The sequence below is a fragment of the Myodes glareolus genome, chromosome 17, assembly GCF_982192425.1.
Source record: "Myodes glareolus chromosome 17, mMyoGla1.1, whole genome shotgun sequence".
Classification (NCBI taxonomy): Eukaryota; Metazoa; Chordata; class Mammalia; order Rodentia; family Cricetidae; genus Myodes; species Myodes glareolus.
In genome coordinates, this window is record NC_142042.1 from 65,471,858 (window position 1) to 65,499,635 (window position 27,778).

General features: G+C 46.2%; 3 protein-coding genes across 8 annotated transcripts; 2 read left to right on the forward strand and 1 right to left on the reverse strand.

Moving 5' to 3' along the window:
- Nucleotides 1–1,943: 1,943 nt before the first annotated feature.
- S100a13 (S100 calcium binding protein A13) lies at nucleotides 1,944–14,992 on the reverse strand. 2 transcript variants are annotated; one of them, XM_048456440.3, is made up of 4 exons: nucleotides 14,845–14,985; nucleotides 10,540–10,654; nucleotides 9,519–9,711; nucleotides 1,944–2,204 (listed from the first exon to the last, which is right to left on the reverse strand). In XM_048456440.3, the coding sequence occupies exons 3-4, from the start codon at nucleotides 9,669–9,671 to the stop codon at nucleotides 2,061–2,063; spliced, it is 297 nt and encodes a 98-aa protein (XP_048312397.1). In that variant the 5' UTR covers nucleotides 9,672–9,711; nucleotides 10,540–10,654; nucleotides 14,845–14,985; the 3' UTR covers nucleotides 1,944–2,060. The 2 variants fall into 2 exon arrangements, with proteins under 2 accessions (XP_048312397.1, XP_085534362.1); XM_085678236.2 differs by lacking the exon at nucleotides 10,540–10,654 and having other exon boundaries at nucleotides 14,845–14,992.
- S100a1 (S100 calcium binding protein A1) lies at nucleotides 11,191–15,322 on the forward strand. The gene is made up of 3 exons (XM_048456455.2): nucleotides 11,191–11,350; nucleotides 13,388–13,551; nucleotides 14,997–15,322. The coding sequence occupies exons 2-3, from the start codon at nucleotides 13,411–13,413 to the stop codon at nucleotides 15,138–15,140; spliced, it is 285 nt and encodes a 94-aa protein (XP_048312412.1). The 5' UTR covers nucleotides 11,191–11,350; nucleotides 13,388–13,410; the 3' UTR covers nucleotides 15,141–15,322.
- Nucleotides 15,323–16,902: 1,580 nt separating this feature from the next.
- Nucleotides 16,903–27,400, forward strand: Chtop (chromatin target of PRMT1). Of its 5 annotated transcripts, XM_087897309.1 has the most exons (8): nucleotides 16,903–17,205; nucleotides 18,082–18,194; nucleotides 18,694–18,775; nucleotides 20,040–20,193; nucleotides 20,980–21,063; nucleotides 23,209–23,398; nucleotides 24,230–24,367; nucleotides 26,256–27,400. In XM_087897309.1, exons 3-8 carry the CDS (start codon nucleotides 18,711–18,713, stop codon nucleotides 26,459–26,461), a joined length of 837 nt encoding a protein of 278 aa, XP_087753435.1. In that variant the 5' UTR covers nucleotides 16,903–17,205; nucleotides 18,082–18,194; nucleotides 18,694–18,710; the 3' UTR covers nucleotides 26,462–27,400. The 5 variants fall into 5 exon arrangements, with proteins under 5 accessions (XP_087753435.1, XP_087753434.1, XP_087753437.1 ...); XM_087897308.1 differs by lacking the exon at nucleotides 18,082–18,194; XM_087897311.1 differs by lacking the exons at nucleotides 18,082–18,194; nucleotides 20,980–21,063 and having other exon boundaries at nucleotides 16,906–17,205.
- The last annotated feature ends 378 nt before the right edge of the window (nucleotides 27,401–27,778 follow it).

The following is a 27,778-nucleotide window of genomic DNA, read 5'->3' on the forward strand; positions in this document are numbered from 1 at the left end:
TCACAGGGAAAGAAGAGAAGGAAGACAAGGGGGTGCAGAAGGAATCATGCCTGGGAGGAAGGGAACCTAGCAGCTAGGAGGCAGGGAAGAAGAGGGAGTCTACACGGAGAGGAGAAAGAAGGGTTGATCAGGGTGGGTTTGCAGGATGAGGAGCCTGAAAGAGATCCCCGGGGTCTCTGTGCTTTGACTCTCTTCTCTCCTCTCCCTCCCAGCCAGAGCTAATTTGGCTAGGAACGCTGGGCCTGCTGAAACCCAGAGCCAAGGCAGTCCTGACAGCATACAGATGAAAGGGCTGAAAGGAAGGCCAGAGCAGTGCACTCTGGGACTGGGAACCAACTGCTCTGAGCCTTCCCCTGATATCCTGCCAGGGCCTTGCAGCAGCCCAGGTTACACATGTGCAAGGCTCAAAGGCGTTCCCTGGCAGGTAACAACCTCTCCAAACTGGTTAGGCTGCTACCTCCTCCCTCCCTCAAAAATCCTACCTCCCTTCCCAGAATAGCATGTCAACACCAGCCCTCCAATCTACTACCCAGGAACCCCCGGGGGAGTCTAAACTGTTCTTCCTGGGACAACGACCAACTCAACTACCCTCCTCACCTGCCCAGGAACTAGGACCTATAGTCATGGGGAAGGACACACCACGGTGAAAGGACTGGGGGCCTCTCTCCTTGGTGTCACCTGTTGGAGGTCCCCTGCATTTCTGGTCTCAATCGGGGACTCTTCCACAGCAGTGGCATTTGGAGAGCTCCTCTGAAGGGCTTCTCTGGAGACTCTACAAGGGTCTCGCCATCAGAGGGCTTCTCAGAGTCCCTCAGCCTTGGTTCCCACTGAGGAGTCTGGAAACCTCTCAAATTCTCTGCCAGCGTCCCCTCGGAGAGCCCGGGGATGCCTTCGGAGGTCCCTCTGGGGCCTCTTTCCTGGTTCATGATGACTGATTTGTCTCTGCTGATCTTCCTCTGGCTGACTAGCTGCCCCAAGTGGACACCCACAGTTACAGCAGTGGCAACCCAAGAGGCATACATCATTGCCACACCCCTACTCTCTCTAGCGGTGAATTGTATAAACCACTTGCCCCTCAAGTCAGAGAGCTGGGTGAGGACAGCTCTGTCCCTAAGTGCACTCTCTCCCTGTCATATTTGAGCAGCATTTCTCCAGGCCAGGTCTAGCTTTGTTACCTTAACCTCCCTAAGGAGTGGTAGCACACCTGCTATTGACCCCAGCACCTGTGAGGCTGAGGAAGGAAGATTGCTGAAGACAGTGAGACTCTATCTTAAAATAATGACAAGGGGGCTGGAGAGGTGGCTCAGTAGTCAGGAGTACCAACTGCTTGTTCTTCCAGAGCACCTACATGGCAGCTCACAACTATCTTGGAGTTACAAACTCTAAGATCTGACAGCCTCACACAGATACACATGCGTGCAAACCACCAATAAACAGAAAATAAAAATAAATAAATTATTAAAACAATAACAACACAAGAAGAAAGAAAAAAGCTAAAAGAGGGCTGAGAGTTAACTAGGGTAATATGGGTAAAAGGTTTAGCAGGTATTCGTATTATCATCATCAACCAAAGAACAAACTCCAGGAATTATATAGGGAAAACTGGAAGCTGAAGCCATGGAGCTGAACCCCAGGAGCTGCCGGCCTCCAATCTCTGTATTTTTCACCCAACAACTATGTGTTTATTGAGCACCTACTTAACGCAAGGCCTATTACTATGCCACATGTGCTCAAGGACCTGAGTTCTGTCCTCAACCCCAAAGGGATGAAAACCATCACACAGTCGGTAGGATGCTAGATGCTGTGGGATACATGAGCATGAGCCACATTCCTTGCCTTCAAAGTGCCTTCAATTTTCATGTTTTCACCTCAGGTAAAGACGGAGCTTTCCCATTTCCTGGTGTCCAGAAAAGGAATCTGGGTAGAATATAAAGACAAGCCTCTGTGTTTCAAGAAGGAAGCTTTATTAGGGGGAGTGAAGTTCTGCCTGGCCCTGCCCAGCAGGCCCTGCTGGGCCCCCATCCCAACAAGCAGGCTTTACTTCTTCTGACAAGCAGGCTTTATTTCTTCCGGATCTCCAGGGCTTTCTCCTTCCTGATTTCCTTTGCCAGTTCCCCAATCAGTCTCCAGTACTCATTGAACTTCAGCTCCGAGTCCTGGTTCACATCCAGGCTCTTCATCTTCTCATCCAGAGAGCCCACGTCCTAAGATGTAACAGAGAGAAGTGCCATCAGGTGCTTCCGTCAAACAGCACCAACACACACGAAGGGTGGGGCTACGGACCCAGGACTGCCCTGCCGGAGGCCCCACAGCGAGGGACACAGGCAGACACTGCGGCTGATTGTAAATTACCCTCCTCCTCCACAATACACTCCTGCTCATCTGCATTGTCCTAACGTCTCCTCGATTTTGTCATCACCTGGCAGGTCAGAGGAACAGCGAAGATGCTGGGTTATCTGGTTTACTAGGGTGCTCTCGACAAAACATCTCACGGCTATCAGACCAATGACTTCTGTAAGCCGGACTTCGTGATAAAAGGATTCGCTGCCAGATAAACAATTACAACCATAAATGTCAGGGCTGAATAACTCACGGATGTCTAATGGAAAGATGTCTCACATAGAGCTTGATTCTCAAGACTAAGGTTTTGGGGGTTTAGACTCATTCATTTTATTGTATATGTGTGAGCATTTTGCCAACATGTGGTATGCATGTATACCACATATATGTCTGGTGCTCACAGAGGTCAGAAAAGAATTGTCTTAGTTAGGGTTTCAATTGCTGTGAAGAGACACCATGACCACGGTAACTCTTATAAAGGAAAACATTTAATTGAGGTGGCAGCTTACAGTTCAGAGGTTCAGTCTATTATCATCATGACAGGGAGCATGGTGTCATGCAGGCAAACATGGTGCTGGCTACATCTTGATCAGAAGGCAACAGGAAGCAGAGTCTCACTGGGCATGGCTTGAGCATATATGAACCCTCAAAGCCCGCCTCCACAGTGACACACTTCCTCCAACAAGACTACAGCTACTCCAACAAAGCCACACCTTCAAATAGCGCCACTCCCTTTGGGGTCCATTTTCTTTCAAACCACCCAAGGATGCTATCTCAAGAGAAGTTACAGATGGACTTAAGCTACCATTTGGGTGCTGGGAACTGAATCTAGGTCCTTTGCAAGAGCAGTGTGCCTAGCCACTGAGTCATCTCTCCAGCACCCATGCTCAACATCTTGACAAAGATCTGCCAAACAAATCTCTAGATGACACGTAGCAAATTCATAGAGGCCTTTGGTTTTGTTTGGTTTGGGGGAGTGTTTTGATTTGTTTTGATTTTTAGCAGAGTCATAAGCTCACTCATTCATTGCACAGTGCCTCTACTACCAGTGGAAGGGAAGGTGGCAGGGCCACCTCTTACATCCTGGACTCCAGGCATTGTGATATTATACTACCTTTTATTTCATTTGATCCTCGTGATCCACTAGAATGACGACTTCTGTGGCACAAGGACCTTGTCTGCCTTGTTCAAGGCTATATTTTTTTTAAAGATTTTATTTATTTATTGTGTATACAACATTCTGCCTCCATGTATGCCTGCAGGCCAGAAGAGGGCACCAGATCTCATTACAGATGGCTGTGAGCCTCCATGTGGTTGCTGGGAATTGAACTCAGGACCTCTGGAAGAGCAGCCAGTGCTCTTAACCACTGAGCCATCTCTCCAACCCTCAACACTATACTTCTTATGTCAGTCCACAGCTGAAGCTTGTTCACCAAGACAGGAAAAGACTGAGTAGATCTTCAGTAAGTACAGGCTGAAGTACACCACCAATCCAACAAGAAAGGCACGACAAGTCTGCCTTGCAGATAAGAAACCTAAACCCCAGAGAGGCCAGGTACTGGCACCAAGCACAGATGAACAGCTAGAACCTATATTTGAGTCCAGGTTGCTTTTTCTTTTATCTTAATTGTATGCGAGCTTTGTACCATGTATGTACCTGGAGCCTGCTGAGGTCAAAAGAGGGTGTGGACCCCCGGAACTGGAGAGTGGACAGTGATGAGCCATCATGCTGGCAATGGAACAGAAACCTGATCCTCTGGATGGGAAGTCAGTGCTCTTAACCATTAAGCCAGTGATCCAGCACAAACCAAGATTTTCTAAATCAGGGTTCCATTCTTAACTACTGCTCTGTGTTGTGGGAGTATCTTCCGCTGCCTCAGCCAATAGTCGCTGAAGCACGAGCCCACAGTGCAGCGGGGAGCGACTTCCACTCCGTCAGCCAATAGCCGCTGAAATACCAGCCCACTGGGGCGTGGTATATTTCTCTTCTAAAAAGAGACACAGATCCAGATCAGGCCCTCTTGGTTCCGGTGCTTGGTTCCAGCGCTTGGTCCCGGCTCCTGCTCCCGGCTCCTGCTCCAGCGACTATTGGCTGAGGCAGCGGAAGATACTCTCACAACAGCTCAGTGTCTTTCTCCCCTGCCTGCACCTGCCCCACCACAAAAAAAAAAAAAAAACAGAAATAATGCAGGCCTGTTGGTGATAGACAGAAACCACAGCTACCCAGGAGACGAAGGCCGGAGGATCCTGAGTTCAAGGGCTATTTAATGAGTGTGTGTTTCCAAAACAAAAGAAGAGGTGGCTAAAGAGACATCTCAGTTTTGGGGAGTTTACCTAACATGCAAGAGGCCCTGGCTTCAATCTCTAGTGCCATACACACAAAAACTATTACTAACAGATAAACTTGGCATAATGGCACATACTTGTAATTTTAGCATTTGGAAGGTGGAAGCAGGAAGATCAGAAATTCAAGATTGTTCATAGCTACATAGCAAGTTTGAGGCGAGCCTGGGCTACATATTAAGCCCATGTCTCAAAAATAATTTTTAATAGCTTTTAGTTATAAGAATGTTAACCAGAGAGCTGGAGAGATGGCTCAGAGGTTAAGAGCACTGGCTGCTCTTCCAAAGGACCTGGGTTCAATTCTCAGCACCCACATGGCAGCTCATAACTGTCTATACCTCTGGCTCCAGAGTATCTGGCACCCTCACACAGACACACAGGCAAGCAAAACACTAATGCACATAAAATAAAAATTAAATCCACTTTTTAAAATAAAAGAATGTTAACAAGTTAGAAAATATAAAGAGAAATCCTATTTAAAATAGTAAAAAAAACAAGTGAAACAGCACTTACACATAAATGCCACAATTATAAGAAAAGTGAACCAAAAAATTAGAGAATAAAAACCAAATTTCTCTCTCTTCACACTAAGCACAGAAAATTAATTTGAGTTCTACGTGATTTTGCTTTGTTTTGAGACAAATTCTCACTATAGCGGCCAAGCTGGCCTTGAACTCCAGGTCCTCCTGCCTCCTTCCCCCAGGTGCCAGTGTCCAGGGCTGACCAGAGAGAATGCCGTGGTTGTGAAGAGCTGGAATGTTAGAGCAGAGACAGGGCTGAGGCAAGGAGACAGCCGTGAGCTGGAGGCCAGCCTGCTTTAGAGTGAGGCACAGACGGGTTTGAGAATACACAGCAAGGAAAAAAATGTGTCTCAATATTTTTTTATTAGAAGGACAGTGGCCAGTGAAATGGGAGATGGCTTATCATGTTCCAAGATGGCTAAGGCTACATAGAGATAGTCTGTATCAAGAAATTTTTTTAAAGAAGGAAAGGAAAAGAAAGGAAAGGAAAGGAAAGGAAAGGAAAGGAAAGGAAAGGAAAGGAAAGGAAAGGAAAGGAAAGGAAAGGAAAAGAAAAGAAAAAGAAGCTGAAGCTAGGGCTGGAGAGACGGCTCAGAGGTTAAGAGCACTGACTGCTCTTCCAGAGGTCCTAAGTTCAATTCCCAGCAACCACATGGTGGCTCACAGCCATCTGTAATGAGATCTGGTGCCCTCTTCTGGCCAGCAAGCACACAGACAGACAGAACACTGCATACATAATAAATAAATAAATTTAGAAAAAAAAGAAATAGAAGCTAGAAGGGGTGGCAGACACCTTTAATCTCAGTGCTTTGGAGGCAAGCTGAGTTCAAGGCCAGGCTGGTCAACAGAATGTTCCCTGACAGCCAGGGAGGGCTACACAGAGAAACCCTGTCTGGGGTGGGGGGTTTGGGGAGGGGGATAAGGAAGAAGGAGGAGAAGAAAAGATATAGGTGTGGTAGTGTCTCTACCTGTAACACTTCAGAAGATCTTGGGGGAAGATCTCAAATTCAAGGTCAGCCTGGGACACACATTTTCTGTCTAAAAAAAAAAAAAAAAAAAAAAAACTAATGGGGCTGGAGAGATGGCTCAGTGGTTAAGAGCGCTGACTGCTCTTCTGAAGGATCAGAGTTCAGTTCCAAGCACCCATATGATGCTAATAATAACAGTCTGTAACTCTAGTTCCAGGGGATCTGATGCCCTCTTCCAGCCCCCACCAACACTGTACACACAGGGCACAGACATGCATGCTGGCAAAGCACCCACACACATCAAATAAAAAGACAGTAAGTATTAAAAATAAAGAAGCAGAAGCTTTCTGTACTGATGTCACTCCCAAAAACATCGTGAAGTTTCTAAGACCTGCCTGACTTTCACAAGAAATATGGCAAGCATGAACCCAGCTGTGGTGGGATATCTTGATAACCTTCTGACACCCCCCAGACTGCTTAATAAAGTTATACCTTGAAATAGGGGGTGGAGCCAGTGACTAGCTGACCAGAATTAGCCATAGGGAAGCCAGACAGAGAGAGTGCAAGATGGAAGAGAGGTAGTGTCAAAACATTCATTAAAATAAATGAGTTAATTTAAGTTATAAGAGCTAGTGGGGGGCTGGAGAGGTGGCTCAGAGGTTAAGAGCACTGACCGCTTTTCCAGAGGTCCTGAGTTCAATTCCCAGCAACCACATGGTGGCTCACAGCCATCTGTAATGAGTTCGGGTGCCCTCTTCTGGCCAGCTAGCATACAGACAGACAAACACTGTATACATAATAAATAAATAAATCTTTAAAAAAAAGAAAAAAGAAAAATAAGAAAGAGCTAGTGAGACCAGCCTAAGCTAATGGCCAAGTTTTTATAATTAGTAAGACTCCATGTTATCATCTGGGAGCTGGCTGGCAGGACAGAGAAAGACTTATTACACCCCACAAAGTGACACAGTACAGAAAGGCAAGGACTCTCCATGTGCCCAGGGAAAGTGACTCCCTGACGGGCTACGGTGGGCAGACTAAGCCCACTTTCCTCAAAAATGTTAAAACTACCAAGAAGATTTCACTGCCAGTGCTTGGTGTTGAGTCTGTTACGGATCTAAGAGGATGCTGGCTCTTAACATAAAAGCATTTTGAGTTGGGAGGTAAAGGGGCCAAGTAATGGAGTTCTAAGCTGATTCCGTCATGAATTCCAGCACACTGTACTAATACAAATGACCCAGAGGAAGGAAGCTGACAGTGCGGGGGGGGGGGGGGATCGCTGCAGGAACGAGCATTTTAAGCAGGTGAGAGGGGATGGGATCCAGGACACCAGCAGAGAGCTGACCTTAGCCGCACTGACAGCTCATTTCTGAGCACCGCAAGGAAGGCACAGTATACACTGTCCCAGTAGAAGAGCTGGGGATGGGGAAGGCACATAAAACCTTCTTGGTTGCTTATTTTCAAAGCGAGTCGATTTCTTGGTGACTGGGAGAATGCGGAAAGAGGTATTGGAACCTGAGGAAGGAAAAGTTCTGGCCTGACCATTCACAGGGAATGCAGAATTGCTCATCATGGCCAAGGGCACCTTTGGAGTTTGTAGTTACAACTTCGGTGAAACAAGCCAAACTGGCTGTGTGCTCCCCTAGGTAGAGTCAGCTCTCCAAGTGCAGACACGGGAGGATTTAGGCAGAAATGGAGGCATGTGGGGGTCCTGACAAAACAGAGAGACAGGATCAAGAGGCTCGCAAGCATGACTATAATGATGTTTCTTAGAACATGAGCCAATCAAGAAGAGCCACGAGGAGCTGAGTTGGTGGGAGAAAATAAAAATGGAGCAGTCAAGAGATTGCGGGTCCTTGATGAAGCCAAGACACTCACGAATGGATCCTACCTAACACTGCCCAGGCCAAAACAGGAGAGCTCCAAGGACTTCAAGGCTACGTTGAACTACACAATTTTTTTTAACCCTGTCCCAAAAACACAAAAAGGAGAGCTGGAGAGATGGCTCACCAGTTAAGAGCACTTGCTGCCCTTGTAAAGAACAGAGGTTTTTGTTCCCCGCACCCAAATGGCAGTTCACAACCCTCTGCAACTCCAGTTTCAGATGACCTGATGAGACCCTCTTCTGGTTTCTATAGGCTCCAAGCACACAAATGTTGCACACTGATACAACTGCAGGCAAAACACCCATACATATAAAATAAAAATGGAAAAAAATGTGAATCCATATTCATGTCGGGACTGGTGGCACACACCTGTAATCTCAGCACTTGTGAAGTAGAGGCAGGAGAATTAGGAGTTTGAGACCACCCTTAGCTACTACATGAGACCATCTTTAAAACAGAGTTCAAGAGCTCGGCATGGCAGTACAATCACAATCCCAGACCTTGAGAAACTGAGGCAGGCTAGGCCAGCCCAGACTACATAGCAAGTTCCAGGTCAGCCAATACTACATAGTGAGACCCTGTCTCAAAATAAATAAATAAAAATAAATAAATAAATAAAATAAAACTCCATATTCACATACTCTTTTTTGTTGTTGTATTTTAAGACAAGGGTTTCTCTGTGTAGCCCTGGCTGTCCTGGAACTTGCTCTGTAGACCAGGCTCACCTCAAAGTCAGAGATTCTGCCTGCCTCTGCCTCCCGAGTGCTGGGACCACAGCCATCTTCACATACTTTTCTGTGCCTGTGGATTTTCATAGAGGATTAAAATAAACTGTTAACAGACTAGAGTAGCAAACAAACTTAAAGTCGATAAATCAGAACCCCAACCACCTCTGCAGAATGCACCTAACTGAGGAAGCCCTCATAGGTAGCTGCAGTAATCAAAGATGTTCCTCATAGACCTGGCTACATCGAGAGTACAGCTCCCTAGGACTTTATGTGTTGTTTGTTGAGAACACCCTAACCTGGTTTCAGCCTCCTGAGTGCTGGGATTACAGACACACAGGCAGACAGCACCATGTCTGGGTGCAGTTTGATTTTTTTTAAGCCTTCTTCTAGTTCTTACTGTCTGTAAATCTCTGGGAATCCACCTCTGGGTTCAGCAGTATGTTGAGAAAATGAGACTCAAGAGACACAGGTAGACTCAAGCACTCAACGGCATTGTTCAACAGGAGGACAGACCCCAACAAGACCACATTCCCATTTGCACAACACAGCATCTTTGCTCATCTAGTTCACATAGTGCACACACAAGCACGCACACACACGTGTATGCACACACACGTGCACACGCGCACACACGGCAGGGAAGCCCAGCACCACCTACATCGCAGCACTCACAATCTCTTCAGTGTCATCACGTGGCTCGCACAGAGAGTCTCGGTCCCAGAGACCCCTACCAACCTTTAGCAAATGAGGCAACTGCTGGGTGACCAGTTCCTTAAACTCATTGAGGCTCAGGCTGCCTTTCCGTCCTTCCCGCCCTGCAAAGGTGAAGAAAGTGGTAACCACAGTCTCAATGGCTGCCTCCAGTTCACTCAGTGGCTCTGCTGCCATTAGTACTGCAAAGTAGGAGCTGATGTCCTCACAAACCAACCTGATGGGAAGAAAAAGACCAAGAGTTAGGGATCCAAGAACGGGTGGGGTGACTGCCTGGATGGGTCAGCGTGGGAAAGATGAAGGGCCCAGAACAGGCAGCAGAATTTAGTTTGCTTTCACTTCCAGAAGTTATTTTTCTGACTCTCACGTCTGTGCGTCCTTCTTAAGTGTCTACCTTAGGGACACCTCTGTAGTGGTCTCTCTGTGTGGCATCCACTCTATCTTTGAGGGTTTTTCTTTGGAGTCTTCTGAGTGTGGTATCACCAAATATGGGGTCTCTGCTCTAATAGTCCTTTCTTGTTGTCGTTCCCTGTCTCAGGGTCAGGAAGTTGTTTGTCTACAATGCTTATTTTTGTTGAGTCTCCACCCTCCCACAGACGAGATGCTGCCACTGGAGAAGCTTAGGGTTGGCAAAGGCCCAGCTGAGGTCAGGTCTGGTTCAATCGGGCCAGACCCATCTTCTCTGCTCGTCTAAGGGGGTCAGAGGGTGCTCAGCCCCAGACCCCACCGACCTTCCCCACTCCTGTCCATGGTTGACAAGGTCCAGAAAGAGACTCTCCAAACTCCTCAGACCCATAGCCCACAAAGAATTTGGCATGGACACCCAGTGCCCTCGGGGCTCCAGGAAAGGAAGAAATTCGTCTACTCATCCCCCTCATTTCTGTTCACCCACCCACATACTCCTGCAAGGACCTTTGCCTGCTTTCCGAAAGTCACTTCCTGAATCTCTGCCCGAATGAATCCACTTGGAAGGAGGAACCTGAAAACTGATCAAGAAAAGAAAGTCTCCTCCAGGCTCTCCGCAGAGTCAGGCAGAGTAACTCACCCGGGAAGGGAGGTGGGATGCGGCGAGCTGAGCTGGAGCCTCCAGGCTGAAGTTTTTAAGCACCAGGGAAGAAGAGAGCCACTCCCAAGTCCGAAGTGTCAAGTTTCCGCCTCCGCTGATTCGGAAAAGAGAGGACCGCCCCTGCTGTCACTAGCCATCCCAACACTGCGCCACGCGACCAGGACAGAGCCTGATCAAGAGGGATCAGAGGGTCCCACACACCCCATTACGGTGGCTAATCAGGAATCTTGTCAAAAGGGCTGCCACTGTTGTTGTTTAGAATAATCACAATAAAAACAGTTGGGGAATTCAGTACTGGAAAGCCCGGTCTCAGAAACCAGAGACCCTGCAAAAGATCCTCCAGTCCAAGGACACTCGGAAAGCCCCAGGCTGAGGCCCCCATAATGAAATCCCAACTGAAATTCTTCGCTGAGCTCCGAGTCAGAAGTCCCTCACAGAGACGCATAGGCTAAGCAACCCTGGGCAGAACTTTCCCCCTTTCCCTGCTCAGTCCGCACCACAGCACACTTCCCAGGGCTTCTTTTCCACCTCCTTCCTGCTGGGCTCAGGGAGGGGGTGCAACCAAGAAAAACATAGGGCAGCCAGTTGCCGCCCGGGAGACAGAGGGCGCCTCTGTCCACTCCTGGCCCCTGGCCCTTCACGGTGTCGTTTGTGAAGGGGTGGAGCCGGCGGGGAGGAGGGTCGGCAGGGAAAGACAGCAAAAGACAGGTCTCCCCTCACCGCTCCAGGTGCCACATTTGCAGCCTGCCTGTCTGTCGAGAACTTGCTGCCACCCCAGGCCCAGTCAACCGTGAGTACCCTACCCTGACTAGGATATGTCCCTGGCTTAGCCAGTCTGGAGAAAAGGGGGTCTCAGAAAGACCCCACGAGTCCTGGAAAAGGATACAGTGGTGCCAGGAGGGTCCGGGAGAGTCAAGGGAAAGGGCGCTTTGGGATCTAGGAGAGATAAGGTTTGGAAAGCAGGGAGAGGAGGTGAGTGAAGGTCGGAGGGCTAAGAGCTTGGTGAATGAGGACGCCACCCAGTTCCCAGGCCACCAGACCTTCCTATACAGGACCCTGTGCTTCTTGCCAGACCCCGCAGTCTCTAGGTGTGGAGAGGGGGAAGAGACAGCCCTGCTCCTTTAGGGTAAGAATAAGAAAGGCTGTTCCTGCCCCCTCACCAGCCTCAGTCTCTGGCATCCCTAACCAGCCTTGTCAAGAACAGGCTCCCAGGGAAGTCTAGCAGCAGAGCCTAGGCCATGTGACATCATGAGAAGGGGGTCTGTGGCACTGTACCCTGTCCCATCTCTGCCTTCACAAAACCCCCTCCTTATCCCTGTTTTTTCAGCCTTGACCCCCACTTCTCTCTCCCCAAAGTTTTTCCCCTCGGTCCTCCCTTCATAAAATTCCAATCTGCTGGAGGGCCCCAGGCAAACCTCCAGATGCCCCCCAGAGATGAGGATGGTAACTGAGCCACCCAAATTCCTCCCTTGAGCACCCCCTTATCCCTTTCATCAGCCAGGCTTGGGTTCTATCTCCCCCGTCTCTGTGACAACTGCTTCTTGTGACTGGATTCAGGTGACAGTCACAAGGGCTCCATTGAAGAGCTGGGATGTCATCTAATCAGGACCTATTGTCCAGTCTGCACAGTGGTGAGGAAGGATGGGGACACCTGATCTGAGACATCTGAGCTACCCTCGAGGCTGTGGGAAGCAGGACCCTCCCAGAGCCAAAGGACTGAGGCCCCCTAGTATAGCAGTCCATTCTCCTGCTCTCACCCAACCCCTTGAGCTCAAATGACCTCCTGCGCTCAGTCCTTTATCTCAACACAAACCAGCCCTATCCTGCTCCCCCTGTCGCTACCTGAGAGCTGGCCTGAGGCAGGCAAGGACAGCCAGCATCAGAGACAACGCCTTCAGGTTAGCTCCCTCCCTAGAAGCTGTCTGCATGGAAAAACCACGGACATTTCTCTCTCTCTTCCTTCTGCCTACCTGATGAAAAGGGGTGGCTTTGCAGAGGAGATAAGTAGAACAGGAGGTATGGGAAGCATGCCCCAGAGAAGACAAAATGACATACTGAGGAGAGAAGGAAGCCAGGCATGGTAGCTCACACCAGTAATCCCAGCACATGGAGACAGGACTGCCCACAAGTTGAGGGCCAGCCTGAGCTAGTTCAAGGATAGCCTAGGCTACAGAATGTAACCCTGTTATAAATAAATAAATCCCAAGTACAAAAAGATGGAGACATAGCCAAATGACCTGGGTTTAATCCTCGGTGCCTAAAGAGGAGGAGCCACACTGCTGACAGGAAGCTTGCAAACAGAGAAACTCCCCTCTCCAACAACTCTTGAACCTCCCACCTTGACTACCACACCCCCACACCCCTGAATCAGCTACCAAAGATAGCAGACTTCTTCCTGGGATAGGCAGCAACCTCAGCTCACTTACAATAACAGTAAAGTTTGCCTATGACAGGCCTGGAAGGTAAAAATAGAGCTAGAAGGCTGCCCTGTGTACACCCATGCCTGCCCCTCCCCACTCCACCCCGTCTCTGCCCAGGCAGCCAGGAGCCAGCTACTGCAGATGTCTGTTGCATGCTTAAGGCTGCCCAGTTTCTATTGCTCGGTCTCCATGCCCATCCCTGACTCCCTCTGGAGAGACCAGAATGCTAGACTGACTTACGTGTGCTAGGTCTCTCCCACATTGTCAAATCTCAATGAAAAATAAAGTACGGGGGGGGGCATCCTGTGACTATTTGAGCTGTGAAACCAGGGTCAAGCCTGAGGATCCCCCTTACCCAGACCCCAGATATCCCGAACCTGCTTTACAACTCACTTCCGTCATTGTAGTGTTGAGTAGGTGCACTGCTGAAATGGGCTCTGAGCTGGAGACTGCCATGGAGACCCTCATCAACGTGTTCCATGCCCATTCGGGCAAGGAGGGGGACAAATACAAGCTGAGCAAGAAGGAGTTGAAAGACCTGCTACAAACTGAACTCTCCGGCTTTCTGGATGTGAGCAGAGGGTTGAGGTACAGGGTGGAGGAAGGGATGGGTGCCCCTGCTATATCCCTGCCTCATGCCGAGCTCGGCCCAACCAGCTTCCTCTTCCATTGTTTACTAGGTTTTTCCAGGCTCCCTTCACTCCTCCCTGCTAAAGTCAAAATGCCCTAGTTTACTGACCGCCTGTCAATACTAGGCACTGCAGATTTATCCAGAACACTACCCACAGCGTAGAATGGAGTCATGGCCAGGCCGTGGTGGCACGCACCTTTAATCTCAGCACTCAAGAGGCAGAGGCAGGTGGATCTCTGTGAGTCTGAAGCCAGCCTGGTCTACAGAGTGAATTCTAGGACAGCCAAGGCTACACAGAGAAACCCTGTCTCAAACAAACAAACAAACAAACAGAGAAAGTAAAACCATGAATGGAAAGAAATACGGAACCTTAGAATTATGGAGATTAATTCTCTGAAGTCGCATGGCTTCTCTACTGAGATGGCACTTGAGGCACAGGTTTCCACGGGAAGACTGTAGAAGGTGTCCATGGGAAAAGAAGCATGGGAGGAAGGGTGGGAAGTAGGCTCAGTAACTTCCTTTGATTGGAGGATGCAGAGAAGTAGGAGACAGACTGCTAGGCTTCATGAAGCTGTGGCCCTGCTATTTTGTTGCTGTATAACTTTTGTCTATACCCCAACTGTCAATTTGTTTCCTCTATATAATAGAAGCAGTAGAAATGTCTCCACATTATTTGTATTAGTGTTAAAGACAGGCGTGGTGGCATGTATCTGCAATACTGGCACTAACAAGACAAACCCAGGTAAACCTCAGGTGCCAGGCCAGCTTGGGTCAAGTGGCAAAAACCAGGGTTTTTGGTTTTTTTGTTGTTGTTGTTGTTCTGGTTTTTTAATTATTTATTTATTTATTATGTATACAATATTCTGTCTGTGTGTATGCTGCAGGCCAGAAGAGGGCACCAGACCTCATTACAGATGGTTGTGAGCCATCATGTGGTTGCTGGGAATTGAACTCAGGACCTTTGGAAGAACAGGCAATGCTCTTAACCTCTGAGCCATCTCTCCAGCCCTTTTGTTCTGTTTTGAGACAGGGACTCACTGTGTAGCCCCAACTGGACCTGAACTTCAATAGATCACTTGTTTCTTTTCCCACTGAGAGCTGGGATTAAAGTCATCTGCCACTGAGCCCTAAATTATTTTATGTATCTTTTGTTAAAACAAAGTCTGTAAGGTTCCTAGGTTAGCACTTGTCACATTGTAGACCATCATGTATGGCAACTGTTGTTAGTATTACCTCTGCTAGGTTCTGCAGGCAAGAGGAGCGCACCAGTCTGTAGTGCTGCAGAAGACTCCCATACATAGTAGTCTCACTTGCTCATTTCTGCCTCTCAACCACTGTGCAGGCTCTAACTTAGTGGTATAAATTTCCATCTTCTCCTTCCACAGGTCCAGAAGGATGCAGATGCTGTGGACAAGGTAATGAAGGAACTGGATGAAAACGGAGACGGGGAGGTGGACTTCCAGGAGTATGTCGTGCTGGTAGCTGCTCTCACGGTGGCTTGTAACAACTTCTTCTGGGAGAACAGTTGAGCACATGGCCCCAGTGGGCAGTGCCCTTCCTCTCCACCATGTCAGGCTTCCCCCTTTAGCCCATTTCTCCTCACCCCACATGTCCCTCCCCATGTCCCTATCCTTACCCAGTCTCTCACCAAGGGCACAGGAGCAGTGGTCCAGGTCTGCCGCTCGCTCTAATAAATAGGTTTCCCTCACCAGCTGTCAATGTCTGTCTCCTCTGGTCTGGATATGTGTGAAACATGAGGGCTCACTCCCAGCTCCTTATCTTGGAGAGTTTATCTTATTTAAGGAACACTCAAGACCCAAAAATGAAGGGGTCCAAACTTTTAGCTGAAATTGAAGTGCCAATGGCTTCTCAAGAACTTATATAAGCGACTTGAAGGACGAAGCAGGAAGATTCTGAGTTCCAAGCCAGCCCATACCTACATAGCCAGAGCCCATCTCCAAAACCAAAAACACACAAACCATCAAAAACTGAAGAAAATTCAGGGCAGTGGTGGCACACTTTTAATCCTAGCACTCGGGAGGCAGAGGTAGGCATATCTCTGTAAATTCTAGGCCGACCTGGTCTATAGAATGAGCTTCAGGACAGTCAGGGCTACAAAGAAGGCTACACCTGGGGCAGTGGTGGAGGGAACCAAAACAAAACAAAGAAAGGAAAAAGGAAAATACATCAAAGGCAGCCTTTACAGCCATTTACAGTTCTAAACACGGGGGTGTTAGCTCAACGAGTTCAAACCCAGCACAGTGCGTGGCACTGGAGGGGGTTGGGGGTGACTTGAACTAGAGCCTGGTGAAGTACACCTTTAATCCCAGCCCTCTGAGACAGAAGCAAGAGGATCTCTGAGAGTTCAAGGCCAGCCAGGGCTCCATAGTAAGACATCCTGTGTAATAGCTAATTCTAGTTGTCAACCAGACTACTTCTGGAATCAACTAAAACTAAAACAGGGCTAGGCACACCTGTGACAGATGATATGCTTTATTGGATAATTCAACATGAGAAGACCCACCCGAAAACTAGCCATAGCTTCTAATGGCAGCCCATATAAAAGGACACAGAAGAGCTGGGTGTGGTAGTCCACGCCAATAATCCCAGTACTAGGATGGCAGAGGCAGGAGGATCTAGTTCCAGGAGCGCCAAGGCTACACAAACTCTCTAAAACAAAACAAAACAAAAAAAGCAACAATAATAACAAAACATATTGCCTGGCATGGTGGCACACCCTTTAATTCCAGCACTTGGGAGGCTGAGGCAGGCGGATCTTTGTGAGTTCGAAGATAGCATGGTCAACACAGAAAAACCCTGTTTCCAAAAACCAAAACCAACCAAACAAAACCACACACCACAAATAGCGATGAGTAGAGGGCCAGAGCAAATCACCCAGGCTCTGGAGGTTCTATTATTATTATTATTATTATTATTAATTTTTTTAATTTTTTTGGCTCTGAGGTTCTAATAAAGACTTTTTAAAGTTACTTTTAGTTTAGGGATTGGAGATAACAATACAAACATTGCTTCCAATCAAACCTAAGCTGCTCTTTGAAATCAGAAACCCCTTCAAAGTGGGGCGTAAACTCGTCCAGAAGGTAATTTAGAAGGTACCGTAGCGATTAAGGTCACCGACCACTGCTCAATGGGCGGAGTACCACACCTAACTACAGGGACCTTCGCCGAAATCCCTGGGGATTCGCCTGCGATTCCTGCGCCAGCCAAAGCACCTACCACGCCCCTAGTTGCGCGCGCAATGACGCAAGTGCGTCGACGCCATTTTAGCCAGTCACGCTGCACGAATGCCTGGCAGCCATTTTGTTTTGGGCACCAAGCGGGAGTTGGCGGCGCCGGCCGTGGTGGCACAAACGAAGGGAAGGAAAGGGCAGGCCTGACGAGCGGGACGATCGGCCGACTAGGTACCCGACCCGCAAGGAGTGAGCTTCGCGTCATACCGTTTAAGCATCTAACTCAACCGCCCAGCTAATTGACCCGAGCGGGCCCCATCAGCTCAGGTTCGGCCGGCCCCCGGCCCGCCCGCCGCAGCCGTGGTGGCAGCCCCGGGAGGAGCGCTGGCGTCCGTCTCCTTCGGTGAGTTTCTGCGGGGAAGCCGAGGCGGGGCGGCGAGGGCAGCGAGCCGGGCGGCGCGGGTGGCAGGTGTGGGCCGAGCCGCGGGGCGCGCAGGCCGGGGAGGGGGCGGAGCCGGGAGGCGGGGGCTGAGCGGGCCGCGGCGTCTGCGGTACTGGTCCGGCTGGTCCAGTATGGTTCCGGTGGTTTGGTTCTGGCTTTACGGTCCCGAGCCTTGCTTATCTAGACGAGCGCCCCACGCCGGAGCCCCAGCCCCCCCAGAGTGGTGGTGGTGGTGGGTAGGGGTAACAACGAAATAAGCAACTGACCAGTGGCCGTCTTGAGAGGCTTTGAGAATTTGAGAATGGGATGGATTTAGCGGTCGCTCTAGGGATTTGGTTTTGCGGCACCGAAATGGGACCCAAAACCCTGCTTTGGCTAGACAAGCGCTCCGAGTTAACGTCCCCAACCTCTTATTTTTATTTCTTTTAAGAAACCTTTAGTTTGAGGCAGGACCTCTCAAGTAACCCAGGCTAGCCCTGAGCTTGGCCATCAGGTCTGGCTACGGTTAAATTTTGTGGCGTGCTTTTCAGAGAACTCTCAGGTTGAATACCCGAAGTAAACCTTTTCTGACTTTACGCTGACATATCTTGCTAGAACTCCACTTGCATTCGGAATTGAGAATCGGTTTTGAAATCAGGCATTTGTTTCTTTTGATTTGTCTTTGTAAGAGAGAGTTCGTGCCTCAGTGTCACAGTGTAATCCACAATGACCTCACCCTTCCCCTTGTCGCAGCTGGGAATTGAACTTAGGGCTTCATTAGTGCTAGACAATCCCTGTACCGCGCTGAGCTGTGTTAAATTCCCGGCTCCTGCACGGTTCTTGATCCTTGTCTTTCAGTTTTTTATAGACGCCTAAGATGCACCTGGGTAGCTCCCCCTCCAACCCCAGTTGCTGTTCCCCAGCCCTCGTTGCCAGATTGTAGTTTAATTGGTCCAAGTCCAGGCATTAAGGTAAATGAAGTTTGGTGTGGGGTCTTTAACATTCCTTGGCTAAATCAGTCTAGGATGAAAGGAAGAGTGAAAGCCAAGCTCCTAGGCCTTGACTACATCTGATTCTGCCATTTTGGAGACTTTGGCAGACATTGTCCATACTGGGGCTTTGACATTTTAATAAATTAACATAATTGAGATATAAACTTAAGTTCTTAAAATGATTTTTAATATGATCTTCAACAGTTTGTAATATAGGCCAGCCTTTCATTGGTTTACGTCTTGCTCTTCAGGAGACTGTAATCAGCTGGGCCGTGGTGGCTCAGACCTTTAATCACTTGGTGCAGTAGTAGGTATGTGAGTTCAAGGCCAAACTGGTCTACCAGTCGAGTTCCAGGACAGCCAAGGCTACACAAAAGAGCCCCGTCTCAAAAAAAAAAGCCAAAAGAAAAAAAGGAAATAAAGAAAACAAGATCTTGATCTGATTTAATTTACTCATTATGTCTATTGTCCTTTGTAGATTCTCGGGATTTGAAGATGGCTGCTCAGTCGGCGCCGAAAGTTGTGCTAAAAAGCACCACCAAGATGTCTCTAAATGAGCGGTGAGGCAGCCAACAGCAACTTCAGCTCCTTCCTAAGAAAACATTACTTAAGTTGGCCCTGGGGTCCAATACACAAAAACCAGTTGTAAGCTAAATAACAGAAGGCTTCAGACTTCTGTTCTTAATTGCATCTAATGTGGTACACAAAACAAATTGGGCGGTTGTTTCAAAACCCCTTATCAGTAGATAAGCTATCTGAACTATTTACCTGGTGGGATACATTTTTTTTTGAAGGACTCCTCACACTCTTTTTTTTTTAAACATTGATACAGGTGGTGCAGCATGGTGATACGGTATATCCTGGCTGCAGTAGGCTTGCTGCCTAGTCCAAGACCGGCAGTGTTGTGTCTGGCCTGTAAGAGGCAGGTAGCAAGCCGTAACTATGTCCAAAGGCCCCTGAATGTCATTCTTGGGCCTTGTAAGAGGCACTTGCTTTGCTCCATTTCACTTTCTTTCCATTCTGCTTTTTAGTTTGTTTTGTTTTGAATTCTTTTGACAGCTGTGTGTTTTCTTCCATAAAACTTAACAGAAATGATAGAATGTCCTCATAGGCTCTTAAGTGGTTGAATTAATTTAAATTTCTCAGAAGTACTGAGTTAGAAAAGGTGATTATTTGAAGACTGAGAAAAATTAATTTATTTAAAGGCAGTTTTTGTTTCTGAGAGTTTCATTTGGTGTCGTTCGCCATTTTATCATGTTGTTAGAACTCCCAAGGCATTTAATGTCTGTTTTTGCTTCTAAAGCAAATGTACTTCTCTGCTCATATTTTAAGATGTGATACGTTAATTGCCTGTGTTTGTGTGTTACTAAGTAACATGTTAGAATGTAATAAACTTACGTAATTTGTCTGTACTATTTCAGTGGACTTTAAAGGTGTTCTGGTTTTTCCTTCTGTTTGTCCTTAGAATGAACCCTTCCCTCTCCAAAGGTGTAGGCATTTTGTTTGTCTTTATAACTGCATCTCTGTCTCTTGTCATCATATTTGCTTAATGCGTGTTTTTCTTACTTTCCACTTCTCTAAGAGCTGTTATCTGAGCCCTTGTTATCACTTTTAATTGTGCTGCACTTGACTGCATTCTGAATTTCTGGTTCTTGCAAGTTTGTGGAAACAGAGGAGTCTTTAACCCACATCCACCTTGATCCAAATGTGCCACTTTAAAGTTCGTGGGATCTGGAGCCTCCTGGTCTAGCAAGCCATGAAAATGCCAATAAGTGTTTTATAATAAAGCTTTTATTTAAACACCCATTTTGTTCGACCTTGAAGCTTTACTAATATGCTGAAGAACAAACAGCCGATGCCAGTGAATATTCGGGCTTCGATGCAGCAGCAGCAGCAGCTAGCCAGTGCCAGAAACAGAAGACTGGCCCAGCAGATGGAGAATAGACCCTCTGTCCAGGCAGCATTAAAACTTAAGCAGGTGAGAGAATGGGTTTTGGCAGTCTGTGTCAGGCAGTCCACCAAGGCTGTCAGGATATAATGGATGATTAGAAGATGGCTCAGGCAAAAGCTGAAACTTCTCTGAACAAATGCTCAAAGAATTCCTGTTTGGGCAGGTACCAATTAAGTAACTTTTTTTGGTTTTGTTGTCTTTTCTTTTCGGGACAGGGTTTCTCTGTGTATTCCTGGCTGTCTGGTACTCACTCTGTAGATCAGGCTGGCCTTGAACTCAGAGATGCGTCTGCCTCTGCTTCCTAAGTGCTGGGATTAAAGGTCTGTGCCGCCACCACCACCCAGCTTAAGTAACTTTTTAGTACTTTTTTCTGTTCAGGAGTTTGACCTCTGTAGGTTTATGGGTGAGAATTTATTGGTTATTTTCTGATCCTTGCTCTTGAAATAGAATTTTTTTAATCTTTTTCTACAAAGAACTTTAGTCTGGGAGTGTTGTTCATTGGTAGAACACTTTCCTAGCAAGCAGAAAGTCTCCCTGATTCAGTTCTCACCACTTCCCAAAAACAGGAGGATAACTTTGTTTAGTTGTTTAGCTATCTATAAAATGATTTCCAAGCTAGAATAATCTTATTCTTCCTAGTGTAGAGTCTGAATGGCCTGGATCTAAGGTTTTCAGTGCTAAAAACAACTCCTAGCTTTTGCATCACAGTAGAGCAAGCATACAGGATAATCAAATGTTAGTTCTCTTTCACATTTCCAGTAAGAGGTAATCCTGTTCAGGCCTGAAATAAAACCTGCTCTTTATCATTCGTAGACTTTATATGCAAGTCCGGAGAGTGGCTGTGGAAGGATATGTCCAAGCTGTGGCTGGGCGTCCAGAGGGCGGTGCCATGCAACTGTAAGGACTTTAACTGGTAGCACTGCATGGCTGTGCATAGAGTCAGCACTTATAACACCCACCCCTCACTCTGAACCTTTTGGGCTCACTGACTGAAAATAAGCAAGGCTTTCTGCTTTGTCTACCTTTCAGCTGTGGAGTGGTTAGGTTCATCCGTGACTCAGGAGAGCAATAAGCCATAGGCCCACCGTTTTCCAAGAGTAAATAAAAATTATGACATCTCTGATAATGCTGTGCCAGGTCCTTCCAACAGGCTAATCTCTAAAGCAGCAGCAAACATCAGCTTCAGCATTGGTGGGACACTCTGAATCTGTCCAGTAGCCCTATGTCCTGTAAAAAACTTCCAGTGTGGCTCGTGTGATGGAGGGCCTTTTTTTTCCTCTTTTACTTACATTAAGGCCAGATGAAGGGTATACAGTGGTTATCTCATAATATACAGGTATTATGAGTTCAAGGTCAACCTAAATTTTGTTTAGTTTTTGGTTTTTGTTATTGTTTGGTGTGCTTTTGAGACTAGTGTCTCGATATGTAACTACTACTAGCCTGAGCTCTATATGTAGACCAGGGCGGTCTCAGACTCACAGAACTGTAACTACTTATACCTCCAGAATACTGGGATTAAAGGGGTGTGCCACTCACCACACCCAGATCAAAAACTAAATTGTTATATATGTATATGTATGTATATGTGGTTAGTAACTACTTCATTATACAGCACAGCTCTGGAGTAAAAACAGTAGTTTTATGAGTATACTATGAGTGTCCAAGATGGGTAGCAACTAAGGATGGAGATGGACTCCATGCTATACTGTTCAGGAGAATGAGTATACTCAGTAATTGAACATGAGAATGCAATTGTGACTTCATAGTTGTGTGCTAATATCTGGAGGTACAGTTCAGTGGTAAAGTATTTGCCTACCATGGGCATGAATTTCAAGCCCAAGCACCACAAAAAATAATTACTGTGGTAATTGGGGGAGTAACGAGACAGGCCCTTGAGGTCGCTTTTGCCTGCCTGTGCTAAGTGCCTAATGATAAGAGCCTTTCTCCTCTAATTGGAAGCATTTAAGATTTTGTGCTGGAAAGCTAATATTTCAGCATCTTTTTCAGAGCTCTTAATTCAGGAAAAGTGTATATGCACAGGCATTTGTATGTCTGTGCCATTAGTGTGTGACGGAAGTGAATTGTGTGCAAGAAGACCATTTTCGTTAATATTGACTGGCTTTATGGAAGACCAGAATTGCTAGTCTTAGTTATATTTGAGGCTATATTGTCTCCTTTTCCTTTGAAGAAATCTATCTGAGATGTGATCTTCAGAGCCTTTGGAGAAACTAATTATTGAAAATTGATATATCCAGTATGTACTTACTCTCTGTGTGGTTCTTTGTGGTTAATAGATTACTTGTTTTAATTTTAACATGAATTTAACTGACTCTCTATGAAGATATTTGGATATATGTGTTCAAGGCCATTCTTCTGGCTTAAGGAAACTGTTGGCAATGGGAAATGTGGAACTTACAGATTTTTAAGAAATGTAAGGAGAGGATTGTTGATTTTGTTTGTTTGTTTATTTGCATCTTAAAGGTAAAAAAAAATAAAATAAAAAGGATCGTCTGGCGATAGATACTCAAAGGAAAACTGGAACACACTGGCCTCTTTGCCTGAGAAGCCAATCTTGTCCTTAAGTCTCAAGAATTCAAGTGAACTTGTAATTTAAGTTTACCAGAATGTGATGCACTTCCCGTGGTGTGTGAGTAAGCCTTTCCAAACAGTGTAGTTCTTGGGCAGGTATGGATGAAGACGTGTCATTGTCAACCTGTGGCTAAGAAGCAGCAAGTTTGCAGCTACTGCTGTGTCACGTGAATAGTCATATTAGTAAGGTTGTCTGCACTGGTGCCACTTTTGTACACCATGCTAGAACTTCTTAGAGCTTTTTTTCTGGATCACAATTCTGCTTTATCCATATTTTGAGGTAAATAAAGTCTTTTTGCTTGGGGTTCTATGTTACCCACAACAGGCTTATACCCTCCACACCAGGTGCCTCACTTGCCTCTTTTGTCCCTATTCTTTAAACTGCCTAATCCCACTGAATTGCTTTTTTTTTTTTTTTTTTTGATCTCAATCCTCTAACACCTTTTTTTCCAGAAGAGCTTAAAGCAGCGCCTGGGTAAGAGTAACATCCAGGCACGTTTAGGCCGACCCATAGGTGCCCTGGCCAGGGGAGCAATTGGAGGAAGAGGCCTACCCATAATCCAGAGAGGCTTGCCCCGAGGAGGAGGACTACGTGGGGGACGTGCCACCAGGACTCTGCTTAGGGGCGGGATGTCTCTCCGAGGTCAGTGTTTGTGTGTAGCTGAGAGTGGTTGGACTCTATCCTCTTCCCCTTTCTCTTGAGCTTCTTATGGTCACATTTGTTTAGCATCTTTAATCCTAAATTTGTATTAATCTAATTAATAACTTTTGAAATCACATTTTTAGTACTGCTGCATGTGTTTTATCGATATCATTCCTTTTCTGATAATGTGCAATGGTGAGAGGCTATGACCTTCATAGCAACAGGTAATTCATGTCATCTCCATTCCATTTGAAAACACCTGCTGCTGCTTGAATCAAAGCACATTGAAGTTCTGGAAATAAGTTAAGAAATGAGTGGTTAGCATGTGCGAGGCCCTGGGTTGAATATCCTCAATACCAAGAAAAAAAGTATAGGTCTTTTGACCTGTGTCATGACTAACTGACTACCTTCCTGAAGCGAAAAACTATTAAATCTGGAAGAGAGGGGACAGTTTGATCCATAGTGCCTACCTATCTGTATCATTCTCTTGGGACATGTTACCCTGTTCCCTTGTAAAGTTCTTATCCCTTCAAGAATATATTGAAAACAGGAATTATAACATTTATTTTTAAATCTACCATAATGCCAGGCATCTGATTGTTAGCTTCTTAAATTTATGAACTTAAGTCCCAGCTTTTTCCAAAGATGGCTATGATCAGAATTACTAAATTGAATAAACTTAATCTGCTCACACACACTGTGCAGTTTGCCCCACCCAGACTAAACATTAACTAATTATTACTATTTAACCCTCACCGCCTTCCTTTGGTTAGAATCTACTTTGTCTCTATTGGATTTACCTGCATATACATTGTATGCCTCCTCTCCAAGGTCAAAACCTGCTCCGAGGTGGACGAGCCGTAGCTCCCCGAATGGGCTTAAGAAGAGGTGGTGTTCGAGGTCGTGGAGGTCCTGGGAGAGGGGGCCTAGGGCGTGGAGCTATGGGTCGTGGCGGAATCGGTGGTAGAGGTTAGTCAGCTACCAACTTCAGAGAGTAGCTCCCCTTATTTTCCTCCCTTCAAAACTCAGAGCCACCTTTCTGCACAGCTTCAAGTCAGGCAGGCTTGTTTGTTTGTCTTGTTTGTTTTTTTTTTGAAACTGGCTTGTTTTCTAAATTAACATGCTGATAATGCAAAGGTCTGTTAGGATTAACAGTCAGGTACATTTTCCAGAGCCACATTTTAGCATTCTCCAGGTTTTTAGAAATTTAAAGTGTTCTATTAAAATGATGCAGTGACCAGCTTGGATTTTTTCCTTTTTCTGTATCTACCTGCTGTTGCCACCACCACCACCATTACACACCCATTCTATAGGCCATAGCCAGTTTAACAGAGATAGGAGAAGTGGAATTGAGGTAAAGCACAGTGAACACTTCTCTGGCATATGTGAGGTGCTGGGTTCAATCTTACACCCCTCAAAGTAAGAGGGAGATAAAGGTGAAGGATGTAGCTCTGTGCTATAGCACATGCTTAGACTGCATGAGACTCTAGATCCAGTGCTGTGTGGTAGTGGGATGAGTCCTGGCACCTGTTGTTGGCACTGAAACCAAGAAATTAAACATAGGATTTATGAAGAACTAAACACAGTTTTCCTGATTAATGCAGAAAGATGTGTTTTTACCAGTTAGCCAACTGGCTGTTAGTAATCTTACCTTGGTGCCTTGATTCTTGTGTTATGATCTCATGGACCAAATTAGAAGAGTTTAATGATGGTGGTGTCAGTGCCAAATTTCATGGGAGGTTTTCTGGCTTAAGAGCTTAACAAGAAACTCCCAACACCTGTTGATGGGTTGACCATCTTACTCTAGTAAGCTCTATAAATAATTGTTCTTGTTCTTTCTAAAGTGTGGGATAGGTCTTCATAATCCACAACATTGATAGTGCTGAAGAATAACTTAGAACATTTGATAACAAGGGTGTATTTTTTTTCTCTGCCATTCTATGTCCCTTGGCTTATTGAATGAAGTATAAGCTTGTATGGGTTTCAGGATTTCCAGATTTCCAAGACAATTGCCAGATTGTCATGACATGGTTTCTGAGAGAGATTTCAGAAGTTAGGAAAGACTAGTCGATTTTGAGAAAGCTGAGTGTTAGGTTACCGAATTGAAATGATTTCTCAGATAATAGTTGTCCTAAGCAGCTAAGTTTTTTTCTCTAGAATAACAGATGAGGTAATACAGAAGATTACTGTGAATACCCTGGATTCTCTGCCCTTTTTACTGCCTCCTAACTAACTAGGATTATATATTTTAATTTAATGTGTTTTAATTATGAACTTAGTAAGTTCCAAGCTTTTGGTGGTTCCTTTGTCTTAGGAATCTTTGCTAATGTTGTTTAATTTTTTTCAGCTAATTATACACACCTATAATCCCAGCAACTGGGAGGCTCTTGTTTTTGAGACAGGGTCTCCTATAGCCCTGGCTGGCCTTGAATTTATGATTCTCCTGCTTTTGCCTCCCAGATGCTAGAATTACAAGTGTGTGTTATGTGGTGCTGAGGATTGAACCCAGGGCTTCGTCCATACTAGACAAGCACCCTACCGACTGAGCTACACTCCTGCCCAGGAGTGCAAGTTTAAGGCTAGCTGGTCTGCATGGCAAGACCCTGTCTCAAAGTGGGAGGGGCAGATTTTTTTTTCTTAGTAGCATTTAAAGATGAATACGTAAGAGGGACTCACTGTGTGTGCTTTCCATGTATTGCTTTCTACCCAGTGTGTTTCTTGTCCTTTCATACTTTCCTCTTTACCCTTGAGCTTCTCTCAGCTAGGCCCCAAAGTATAATGGGGCACTTCTTCTAGGAACCATCAAACCTGTGTGTAACTGTCTTCTTTATTTTTTTTTCTTTTTCAATTTGGCCAGGTCGGGGTATGATAGGTCGAGGAAGAGGGGGCTTTGGAGGCCGGGGCCGTGGCCGTGGCCGAGGGAGAGGTGCCCTCACTCGCCCTGTATTGACCAAGGAGCAGCTGGACAACCAGTTGGATGCATACATGTCGAAAACTAAAGGACACCTGGATGCTGAGTTGGATGCCTACATGGCACAGACAGATCCTGAAACCAATGATTGAAGCCTGCCTGCCTATCCACCTGTTAGACTCTTGTTAAAGTCACCACATCTATATAAAAAAAAAAAAACAAAAAAAAAAAAGCCTTGAGAAAACATGAGAAGAAATCTGATTGATGCTGGAGGACCTATCACAATAGGTTGTGGACTTGCCTGCTACCAGTTGGGGCATTTAGTCTGTTCCGTCTACTTTTTGATACTGTGTTACATGAAACCCTATTTTCCTTTGATTTGGTTGAGTTTGTTTTGTTGTTTATCTAGTCACCCAGACTTGTATTTCAACAGGAATGCGTTGGCTTTGTGAGTAGAACCTTTTTCCAGTCTGCTTCACCTGCCGTGTGTGCTGTCATTTTAGTATTTCTTCTGTTCATCTTTATGGTCCCAGAAGGAGCCAGTGTTCTCACTAATGTATGTATAGAGTTCTACATCTTCCTTAAAAGCTTTCTGGTCATAGCTAAAACTTTATAAAGGTGTGTGTCTGCTAGGTTGATGGTGAAGGTGGTAATTTGGAAATGTTGACCCTGCTACTGGGCCAGGAAAGTCTTCCACGAGGTAGCCACTTGGTTTGGTCCTTGACGTTGCATAAGTGGCAGCTGACTTGCTGAGTTGGATATGTACAATTTCCACCCTAAAATAAGATTTTTAAGTTTTTTGGCTTTGTGTCATGTCCAGGGGGCCTGTACACATTTAGTATAAAAGAAGCCATTTTATGTGGCAGAAGATACAAGGGTGGGAGACTGTTTACAAACTAACTGTTGGGAAGGTGTCATATGCTACTCATGCTGAAATGCAGTTACCTATGTCCAGAACCAATCTTGGTCTAATCCACATAACTGCCTTTATTTGACCCTCTTGAAGGTTTAATTTCAACTATGTTTTGTCAGCTGTTCAGTTCAGTGGAATCTTGTATTTCTGGTTCATTATAACAAATTGTTCTCTCAAATTCAACTCAAGCTTTCTGTTTATTTTTTGGGTTCCTTAAAATGGCCATATAGCCATTTTTTGTGATGTATTAATGTCCCTTTTATAGTTGAAAATTCTTGTGTTAAAATTCTGGGGGTGGGACCCTCAGTGGTGATGAATGCCTTTAATCTCGGGAGGGGCAGGCAGGTTTCTGTGAGTTCCAGTACAGCCAGGGCTACACAAAGAAAGCCGGGCGGTGGTGGCACACACCTTTAATCAATCCCAGCTCTCAGGAGGCAGAGGCAGGCAGATCTCTGTGAGTTTGAGGCCGGTCTGGTCCACAAAATGAGTTCCAGGACAGGCACCAAAGCTACAGAGAAACCCGGTCTTGAAGGGGAAAAAAAAAATCCAGGGTGAG

Excerpts from the sequence above, each read along its gene's own strand:
- S100a13 (XM_085678236.2), bottom strand. The coding sequence starts at position 9,671 with ATGGCAGCAGAGCCACTGAGTGAACTGGAGGCAGCCATTGAGACTGTG. Across the intron at positions 2,205-9,518 it reads AGTTGCCTCATTTGCTAAAG|GACGTGGGCTCTCTGGATGA; the intron begins GTTGGTAGGGGT and ends GTTACATCTTAG.
- S100a1 (XM_048456455.2), top strand. The coding sequence starts at position 13,411 with ATGGGCTCTGAGCTGGAGACTGCCATGGAGACCCTCATCAACGTGTTC. Across the intron at positions 13,552-14,996 it reads AACTCTCCGGCTTTCTGGAT|GTCCAGAAGGATGCAGATGC; the intron begins GTGAGCAGAGGG and ends CTCCTTCCACAG.
- Chtop (XM_087897309.1), top strand. The coding sequence starts at position 18,711 with ATGGCTGCTCAGTCGGCGCCGAAAGTTGTGCTAAAAAGCACCACCAAG. Across the intron at positions 20,194-20,979 it reads CAGCATTAAAACTTAAGCAG|ACTTTATATGCAAGTCCGGA; the intron begins GTGAGAGAATGG and ends TATCATTCGTAG. Across the intron at positions 23,399-24,229 it reads GGGCGGGATGTCTCTCCGAG|GTCAAAACCTGCTCCGAGGT; the intron begins GTCAGTGTTTGT and ends CTCCTCTCCAAG.